General features: G+C 32.4%; 2 protein-coding genes across 2 annotated transcripts; both read right to left on the bottom strand.

Annotated features, from left to right (window-relative positions):
* Positions 1-5,552: 5,552 nt before the first annotated feature.
* Positions 5,553-6,384, bottom strand: LOC140810074 (ethylene-responsive transcription factor ERF109-like). The gene has a single exon (XM_073167884.1). It carries the CDS (start codon positions 6,329-6,331, stop codon positions 5,612-5,614), a length of 720 nt encoding a protein of 239 aa, XP_073023985.1. The 5' UTR covers positions 6,332-6,384; the 3' UTR covers positions 5,553-5,611.
* Positions 6,385-9,237: 2,853 nt separating this feature from the next.
* LOC140810056 (ethylene-responsive transcription factor ERF109-like) lies at positions 9,238-10,069 on the bottom strand. Its single transcript, XM_073167865.1, has one exon. It carries the CDS (start codon positions 10,014-10,016, stop codon positions 9,297-9,299), a length of 720 nt encoding a protein of 239 aa, XP_073023966.1. The 5' UTR covers positions 10,017-10,069; the 3' UTR covers positions 9,238-9,296.
* Positions 10,070-11,048: the final 979 nt, after the last annotated feature.

The raw sequence follows: 11,048 nt of genomic DNA, 5'->3' as shown, positions 1-11,048 counted from the left end.
ATTATCGGATATGATTTCATTCACACCCGTGGCCGGTGCTCCTAATTAGGGGTGTAAACGAACCGAACACGTTCACGAACTTTTCGAGCCGGTTCGAATAATATTTGGTTTGAATTCGAAATTATCAAATTCGAGCCGAACTCGAACATGTTCGAATATTTTTCGAATCGAATTCGAGCTAAAATTATATTGTTCGATTGTTCGCGAACTTTAGCATTATATTTAAAAAATAAATAAAATATTATTAAATATATATATAATATTATATTATAATATATAATATATATAATATTATTCGAGTTCGAATTCGATTCGAACTCGAGCTTCAGTTCGAATCGAAAATAATAAAACTGAATCGAAAATAATAAAAGTTCGAGTTTCGAATCGAGCTTCGAATATGTTTATTCGAATTCGAGCTCGAACTCGAATACTGAAAATTTCATAAAATTCGATTCGATTCGTTTACAGGCCTATTCCTAATCTTGAAATAGTCAAAATGTCGCATCGTTCAAACTAAAAACCTTTGACTAAAGAATTTGTAGGAAATATATTATGGGATATTGTTTGTTTACTTTAAAGTGCTTTTTTATATATTTTTTGAAAGTGCGTCAAAAAAAATATATATATTTTTTTTGAAAGTAAAAGTAAATAATGTTTGGAAATAAAATATCAAAGTTAACACAAATTAAAGTTTTGAGTGTTTGGAGAAAAATTTCTTCTACTTTTTTTTAAAAAAAAATTATATCAATATACTTAACCTATATAATATTTTCCTTTTTAATTATCTAGATTTTGCTACTCGCACCATCAACAATGTGTTTATATAATTATTATTAAATTTTGAATATTTTATATCAAAATTTATTTATCTTTTTATAACATGAATGCATGAAAATTTATATAAAATTTAATTAAAAAAACAAATGAAAAATATGTATAAATGCACAAAATATGTAATAATAATAATAATAATAATAATAATAATAATAATAATAATAATAATAATAATAATAATAAATCTGAAAATGTAAATTATTAAAAATAGGTTTTAAATTACAAAATGATTTTAATAAAATATAATTTTGAATTTCATTTGAAACTCTTAAAATCTCATATACAAATAAAATTTAATATTTTAAAAAAACTTCAAAAATAATTATAAAAATGTAGAATAAATATGGAATATGATAAATTTTTTAAAGAAGTTTGTTTGGAAGATACACGGGGATTCGTTCCCAGAAAGCAGATATTTTCAATCGGGAGCATATTTTATGTTCCTCATGTGGTGGGACACGTATTCTTTAAGATGTCTCCTCAATGTAAACAGTGGTGCCACTTACTTTATGATATAAGTTTTGTTAACGATGTTCTGAATAATTCATTTCGCGGTGCTTGCTATGCATTGGAGTTGTTGAATGATGACAATGAGTATATCGACGATATTAATGAAGCAAGTCATTGGGCTTCAGCACAATCCCTAAGAGTTTTCTTACTATTCTATTGTTATCGAATTGTATCAACAGACCTGAAGTTGCTTAGGAGTCATGTTGGACATATTTAGCAAATTATATTTTATATAAACAATGTAACTTGGTGCAACACCAATGTATGCATGTACCAATAAATTTTTTTATATATGTTATTCTTGCAAAGAATTGAATGATAATGAAATTAAAAATTATGCCTTGCTTGAAATTGAAAAACAATTGCGGAGCTATGGAAATAGTTTTCATAAATTCCAATCAATGTCATTTCCCGGTGATCAATATTTTTAGTCTTCCCGAAATAGATTAATGCATTAAGAGTTCCGCTTTGATAGAATATATTTGTCAGAAGAACATTATAATCTCCTTAATAATTTGAACTCTAAGCAACGTCTTGTATATGATACGATAATGAATGCAGTTCAATCAAATAAGGGAGGGGTTTTCTTTGTATATGGATATGGAGGTACTAGAAAAACATTTGTCTAGAAGACCTTGTCTGCATTCTTGAGATTTAATGCTTGGTGGAAGAACACTCATTCCCGCTTTGCAATTCCATTTAATCCTAATGAGAAATCAATATGCAATATCAAACAAGTGAGTCATCTTGCAAAGTTTATTGTAAAATCTAAACTTATCATTTGGGATGAAGCTGCAATGACACATAAGTTTTGTTTTGAAGCTCTAGATAAAAGCACGAAAGATATAATGAGATTTGTCAATCCTTCAAGCCTTCATTTCTCTCTTGGAGGCAAAACAATTGTTTTTTTGTGAAGATTTTCGACAAATATGGCATGATATTCTCCAAAAGACAATAGGCATGATATTGTTCTCGCCACTATTAGTTCTTAGTATATCTGGAGATACTGCACGATTTTGAGATTGACGAAAAACATGTGCTTACATAAATTTGGTTATGATGAATAATGTTCTAAAATAAAGAAATTTTCGGATTAGATTGCTAATTTAGGAGATGGAAAAATTAGAAAACAAAATGACAGCTATGCGAAAATCGATAGTCCTGATTAGCTTTTACTCAAAGATTGCAATGATTCTATTGCACCAATAGTTGAGAGCATGTATTCGTCTTCAAGCGACAATATCCACGATAATGCCTATTTTCAGAAGAGGGCTATTTTGACACCGATTTTTTATGTCTTTCAGTCCATAAATGAATCTCTAAACCATTCCAACAGAAAGGTTGTATTTAAATTCTGATACAACGTGCCATTCGGATAAAAAATGGATCTACTGCATGGTGTGCATGCCCTTGAATTCTTAAATGGAATAAAATGTTCCGGGGTAGACACTAGATTGATCATTTTCTTGGATTATACAATGACACTAGATTGATCGTGACGAGGCTCGAAAACCATGTTTTAGAAGGACAAATACTTACAGAAGTAATGTTGGTCATAAATTGCTTATCCCAAGAACGTCATTGACCCCTTCTGATTAATGACTTGCTTTTAAATTCCAATAAAGGCAGTATCCACTTATAGTATCATACACAATGATAATAAACAAAGTCAGGTCAATCATTGTCTCATGTAGGATTTTTTTTTGAAGAACCTTATTTTTAGTCATGTCAGTTATATGTCGTTGTATCCAGAGTTACAAATTCTAAGAGTCCAAAATTTTTTATATATGATAATAATAGCAACAACAAAAAAATTCAACGAAAAACATTGTATTCGAAGAAGTTTTTGAAAACTAGTAAATTAATTTTTGTGTTTTCTAATTGTACGCTTTTATAATCATTTTAGTTTATTTGTATTTTAATTTTTATTCGAATTCATATTTACTAATTTTAGTCGTTAATATAAATATTATTGTTACGCAGTAGGATATATTATCACTTTATATGTTCGAATTGGTTGGTTAAAATTTTATATTATATTTCGAGTTTTCACAATTAAACACACGATCCATTTGTAAAAGATCCAAATATATAATATAGGTTACTCCATTTGTTGTCCTCATAATACTCGGACTTCTCTAATTCAATCTAACAAGAGCCAATTCTAGTGAAAATTACTCTAGAGAAATATATATATATATATATATATATATATATATATATATATATATATATATATATATATATATATATATATATATATATATATATATATATATATTTCTCTAGAGACACTATAAACTTGTCATCTTCATATATAGTGTCTTGTCATGCTCTATAATATTATTTAGGTGGTATGTCCATTCTATACTTTTAAATTTTTTTTATGGAATTTTAAAATTTCTAGATATTCAATTTAAATTTTTATATACTTTATATATATTTAGTGGTAATCAATATAGATTTTGGTAGAGTTTTAAAAAGTCGTGTAGTATTCAAATTTGACTTTTTAAAGCTCTCCAAAATCAATAGGTATCCAAAAAATCCATAAATTTTTAATGATTCTTATTTTATTATTTATGTACAGACCTTGAAGCCTTATTTACAATTATAGAAAATCTAAAATTTTCTTCCACTTGTACCACATATTTTGATGGACTTTATTTTTTGAAAAATAATCTTTTTCTCTTCTATATCAAGACGTCTCTAGGGTTCTTCACTCTATCTCAAAAAAAAATTCTTCTATTCAAAAATATTATTGGTCATTCTTGAATCATTGTATATTATATTGCTAACACTTATGTGTAAAGAGATGAGCTGTTGTTTTTTCTTGAATCATTATGATGATTGTATTTCATAAACTTTCTTTCATCTAAAAACGATGAATGCTCATATATATATACATATATATATATATATATATATATATATATATATATATATATATATATATATGTATATGTGTGTGTGTGTGTAAAAGGATTGTAGTGATAGTTTGGTTGTCCTTATTCACATATATTATATAGTGTCTCTTTGTTTGTTTTAATGAATAAAAATATTCAGTTTAAGAATTTTTGTTTCATTTGACGGATAAGAAAGTATATGTAGTTGGACTTCAGTTTTTTTTTTTTAAATATATTGAGTAGTGATATCCAATAATATTAAAGAAAAAAATTCATAAATTTAAAAACAAAATTTATTGGGAGACTGCTTAGTTCAAATAAGACTGATTTTCGAAAAAAAATTGTGCATAACTGAATCTTTTTTGCAATTTTGCATTTAAAAAATAGACTTTGCACCTTTTCGAGGTGTGCGTTATCATCTTCAAGAATTCATAGGTCAAGGTCGTTACCCTAAAGATCCTGAAAAGTTGTTCAATCTTCGTAATGCTTCTTTGAGGAATGCCGTTGAGCGGCCAATTGATATATTTAAATCATGGTTTAAAATATTTAAGATGACTCTTTCATTTCCATATACGATCCAAACAGAGCTTGTATTGGCTTATGCTGGATTACATAATTTTTTTCGACGGGAGTTCAAATTGAACTAAATAATGAAGCTCAATTTTCTTCATCGACATAAGTTTATGAAGATAACAACTTTGAACAGTTATTTGATACTCAAGAATAACAATAAGCAAACGCTAATGCATGGAAAGATACCATAGCCAATAGAATGTGGAGCGAAGTTGAAATTTTGAGTTCAATAAAATTGGATTGTTTATTTTTTTTGTTTTTCATAAATTAAATTGATTTAATTTTAATAGGTAAAATTCATTTACATTCATAAATAAAAAAAATAATTCAAAAATTGAAGTGGTTATTTATGTCCAATAATTATTTAAAATAAATTAATAAAAAATAAGTCACAATTATAAATTATAAAAATAACACGATTATATGAAAAAGTTTACAAAAGTCTACATAAATATCGAAAAAAGTCTATAAGAGTCCATAAATTTTTATTTTTATAATTACATGAGATTTTATAAAACTCAATAAGAATCCATCAATTCCAACAAAATACATTATTTTAAAAAAATCATTAAAAACCTTTAAGAATATAGAAGGAATACACTCCCTTAGTCGAAAATCCGACTAATGTAAAAACAAGTTATTTTGTGATTTCAAGTATTAATTAATTAGCCGACCAAAAGCCTATTTAGCATAAATGAATAATTTCATCTATTAAGAGTTATTTTAAAAAATAAATAATTATATGATTTCGCATCTCCATTTTCTATCTAAAAAATAAATTTAGCATATAATCACACGCTTTGAATATTCCCGCCACTAGCAGAATCCGATGAATCGTCATTAATGGAATCCATCATCGTCATCCATTGTTGAATCTCCGCTTCCCCGATCGTCCCCAGCTCCCATAAATCTATCTGTTCAGTCCCATTCTCAATCACTTCGCAGTACATATTTTCTTGCAGCGCCGCCGGTGGCGCGGCCGAGGAAGTTGAAGCCGAACCAGAAGTGTAATCCGTGAAAGAGAAATTCAGTTTGGCTCTGGGTCCCCGGAACTCGATCGCCGCCTTATCATAAGCCCGCGCAGCGTCCTCCGCTGTCTGGAACGTCCCCAGCCACACTCGCGCCGCCTTACGGGGGTCCCTTATCTCCGCCGCCCATTTCCCCCACGGTCGCTGCCGGACACCCCTGTACTTCTTCTTCGCACCCACCTTCATCTTCCCCACCGCATTTTTTAAACCAGCCTTCTTCTCTCCGTCGAAGATATGGAATCCCAAGCAACCCTTTACCCTGCATGAACTGCAAGTCTCCATTTCTTCGGAAACAGCAACAAATCCCGAACCACGATCGAAATGCGACGGAATCGTGGAATCTTGAACTAAGCTAGCGGCGGAACGATCACCCCCGGTTATCACATTCTTCAAGGCTTCCACAATGACCGCGACTTCCTCCTCATCGGTCAGCCGCTGCGGAGTATGCGGAAGCGACTCCGAAACGTGGCGGTTGTAGCTCATTTGAGTGGTGAATTGGTGATTCCAACAAATTTCTCCTGTTTGATCGACTTTACAAAGGGAAGTAGACGGGGAGGAGAATATATATACGCTAGTTTTACACGTGGGAATTATAAGCGGTCGGGTCAAAGATGACGTGGAAGTATCTGATGAGCTGGCAATATAGCTTGTGTTCCATTATCAAGTTGTGGTTTTGAACGGATCAACGGACACTATGACGTATTCTCTTACAAAATCTGCTAGAAATGGGCCTGGATCTGGAAGGACGATGGGCCGGGTTAAAATAATTAGATTCGGTCCACTAAGCTCAAGACCGTCTCCGTTCTGCACTGGACTATTTTATAATTATATATTAGTTGAATAAGATAATCAACTTTTAATTAGTTAACATGTTAGAGCATGTATTTTGTAAGACAGTTTCACGAATTTTTATCTATAAAACGGGTCAAATCTACTGATATTCATAATAAAAAGTAATAATCTTACTATAAAAGTAATATTTTTTCATGGACGACTAAAATAAGAAATCTGTCTCACAAAATACGACCTGTGAGATCGCCTCACACAAGTTTTTGCCTACATACTATATGTCTATATTATTCTATAATTCTATATGATAAAAAAAATTTATTCCATTTTCCGAAGTTCGATGCATCTTTTCTTCTTGAAAAAACCCAAAAAGTGTATTTAAAAAGTTGCTCGATTGGTTTGCGAAGACTGACAATTTCATTCCTAAGATTCAAGATCGGTTGTTTATTGTTGGTCCCACGTGTGGAATTTGAGATAATAAAAGCCGAAAATAAAGAATAAACTGGACACCGAGATTTACGTGGAAAACCCCTAAAAATAATTAGGGTAAAAACCACGGGCAAGATGAAAAGAATTTCCACTATAATATTTTACTGGTGTACAACTCACTCACTGTGTTTCCAAAGAGAACACAAACTCTCTTAATACAGGAGAACAAACACCTCACAAATATTATAGAACTAAGCACTCAAATGCTTATAAGATGAGAGAAAACTCGAAGAAGGGATGATTTCAGAATGAAGGGGGAAGCTCTATTTATAGAGCCCTTGGTCCGTGTGAAAACGCGTATAAAAACGCGTTTTCTCCTCTGAAATTTTCGCAAGTTTCTGCCGACCCATGTTTTAATCAATGAATTTGATCACTACAGGAAATGCAATAAATGCATTTCCTATTTGCATTATTTGCCGACATTTCTCCCACTTGGAGATTTGATTGAGAATCCAACATATCTCCACACATCCTTTCAATCTTGCCATTCCCTGCTGATTAAGTTTCCGCTAGACCACTTGAGGATCTACACCACTCAAACTTTTCAGTGTTCACTGGCTTGGTCAGAAAATCAGCTATGTTTTCTTTCGTATGGATCTTCTGCATATCCATGCTTCCTTCTTCTACTACTTCCCGCACAAAGTGAAATTGTACTCCAATGTGTTTCGTCCTGGAATGAAAAGCTGGATTCCTTGCGATGTGCAAGGCACTCTGACTGTCACAAAACAAAGAAAAATTCTCTTGTTTGTGCCCGATCTCCTCTAATAACCTTTTAATCCATATTGCCTCCTTGCAAGCTTGAGTAGCTGCCATGTATTCTGCCTCTGTTGTAGATAACACCACAACTGTCTGCAGTTTTGAAATCCAGCTTACTACTCCTCCTGCAAGTGTAAACACATAACAATCAGTTGAAGTTGGGTCACCCTTCAGTTTGTGTCTCTTTGTTTGTTTTAATGAATAAAAATATTCAGTTTAAGAATTTTTGTTTCATTTGACGGATAAGAAAGTATATGTAGTTGGACTTCAGTTTTTTTTTTTAAATATATTGAGTAGTGATATCCAATAATATTAAAGAAAAAAATTCATAAATTTAAAAACAAAATTTATTGGGAGACTGCTTAGTTCAAATAAGACTGATTTTCGAAAAAAATTGTGCATAACTGAATCTTTTTTGCAATTTTGCATTTAAAAAATAGACTTTGCACCTTTTCGAGGTGTGCGTTATCATCTTCAAGAATTCATAGGTCAAGGTCGTTACCCTAAAGATCCTGAAAAGTTGTTCAATCTTCGTAATGCTTCTTTGAGGAATGCCGTTGAGCGGCCAATTGATATATTTAAATCATGGTTTAAAATATTTAAGATGACTCTTTCATTTCCATATACGATCCAAACAGAGCTTAGGCTTATGCTGGATTACATAATTTTTTTCGACGGGAGTTCAAATTGAACTAAATAATGAAGCTCAATTTTCTTCATCGACATAAGTTTATGAAGATAACAACTTTGAACAGTTATTTGATACTCAAGAATAACAATAAGCAAACGCTAATGCATGGAAAGATACCATAGCCAATAGAATGTGGAGCGAAGTTGAAATTTTGAGTTCAATAAAATTGGATTGTTTATTTTTTTTGTTTTTCATAAATTAAATTGATTTAATTTTTAATAGGTAAAATTCATTTACATTCATAAATAAAAAAAATAATTCAAAAATTGAAGTGGTTATTTATGTCCAATAATTATTTAAAATAAATTAATAAAAAATAAGTCACAATTATAAATTATAAAAATAACACGATTATATGAAAAAGTTTACAAAAGTCTACATAAATATCGAAAAAAGTCTATAAGAGTCCATAAATTTTTATTTTTATAATTACATGAGATTTTATAAAACTCAATAAGAATCCATCAATTCCAACAAAATACATTATTTTAAAAAAATCATTAAAAACCTTTAAGAATATAGAAGGAATACACTCCCTTAGTCGAAAATCCGACTAATGTAAAAACAAGTTATTTTGTGATTTCAAGTATTAATTAATTAGCCGACCAAAAGCCTATTTAGCATAAATGAATAATTTCATCTATTAAGAGTTATTTTAAAAAATAAATAATTATATGATTTCGCATCTCCATTTTCTATCTAAAAAATAAATTTAGCATATAATCACACGCTTTGAATATTCCCGCCACTAGCAGAATCCGATGAATCGTCATTAATGGAATCCATCATCGTCATCCATTGTTGAATCTCCGCTTCCCCGATCGTCCCCAGCTCCCATAAATCTATCTGTTCAGTCCCATTCTCAATCACTTCGCAGTACATATTTTCTTGCAGCGCCGCCGGTGGCGCGGCCGAGGAAGTTGAAGCCGAACCAGAAGTGTAATCCGTGAAAGAGAAATTCAGTTTGGCTCTGGGTCCCCGGAACTCGATCGCCGCCTTATCATAAGCCCGCGCAGCGTCCTCCGCTGTCTGGAACGTCCCCAGCCACACTCGCGCCGCCTTACGGGGGTCCCTTATCTCCGCCGCCCATTTCCCCCACGGTCGCTGCCGGACACCCCTGTACTTCTTCTTCGCACCCACCTTCATCTTCCCCACCGCATTTTTTAAACCAGCCTTCTTCTCTCCGTCGAAGATATGGAATCCCAAGCAACCCTTTACCCTGCATGAACTGCAAGTCTCCATTTCTTCGGAAACAGCAACAAATCCCGAACCACGATCGAAATGCGACGGAATCGTGGAATCTTGAACTAAGCTAGCGGCGGAACGATCACCCCCGGTTATCACATTCTTCAAGGCTTCCACAATGACCGCGACTTCCTCCTCATCGGTCAGCCGCTGCGGAGTATGCGGAAGCGACTCCGAAACGTGGCGGTTGTAGCTCATTTGAGTGGTGAATTGGTGATTCCAACAAATTTCTCCTGTTTGATCGACTTTACAAAGGGAAGTAGACGGGGAGGAGAATATATATACGCTAGTTTTACACGTGGGAATTATAAGCGGTCGGGTCAAAGATGACGTGGAAGTATCTGATGAGCTGGCAATATAGCTTGTGTTCCATTATCAAGTTGTGGTTTTGAACGGATCAACGGACACTATGACGTATTCTCTTACAAAATCTGCTAGAAATGGGCCTGGATCTGGAAGGACGATGGGCCGGGTTAAAATAATTAGATTCGGTCCACTAAGCTCAAGACCGTCTCCGTTCTGCACTGGACTATTTTATAATTATATATTAGTTGAATAAGATAATCAACTTTTAATTAGTTAACATGTTAGAGCATGTATTTTGTAAGACAGTTTCACGAATTTTTATCTATAAAACGGGTCAAATCTACTGATATTCATAATAAAAAGTAATAATCTTACTATAAAAGTAATATTTTTTCATGGACGACTAAAATAAGAAATCTGTCTCACAAAATACGACCTGTGAGATCGCCTCACACAAGTTTTTGCCTACATACTATATGTCTATATTATTCTATAATTCTATATGATAAAAAAAATTTATTCCATTTTCCGAAGTTCGATGCATCTTTTCTTCTTGAAAAAACCCAAAAAGCGTATTTAAAAAGTTGCTCGATTGGGGAAAATTCGACCCTACCCCTGCAGGCAGTGCCTGCAGGGTAGATCCAAGGGCCAGAAAAAATTCTGGCCCATTTTTTTTTATTTTTTTTTTTCCCTCCTCCCCATGAAGTGAATTTTGGGCCCTTGATATGGTGTGGGGGCAGCGTCGACTTTACCCTCGATTGGTTTGCGAAGACTGACAATTTCATTCCTAAGATTCAAGATCGGTTGTTTACGAATTTAAATTCCTTGAAGCACACCTAACTCCTACGTAATGCTAGGCGATGGTTGAACTCTTGATTAACAGTTCAAGTTTTTGAGCAGGGAATTGTGTTCCTTTTTTACGGT

This window comes from Primulina eburnea, chromosome 13 (assembly GCF_022965805.1).
Source record: "Primulina eburnea isolate SZY01 chromosome 13, ASM2296580v1, whole genome shotgun sequence".
NCBI classification, from domain to species: domain Eukaryota; kingdom Viridiplantae; phylum Streptophyta; class Magnoliopsida; order Lamiales; family Gesneriaceae; genus Primulina; species Primulina eburnea.
The sequence above is the reverse complement of the archived record's forward strand: the minus strand, read 5'-3'. Positions and strand labels throughout refer to the sequence as shown.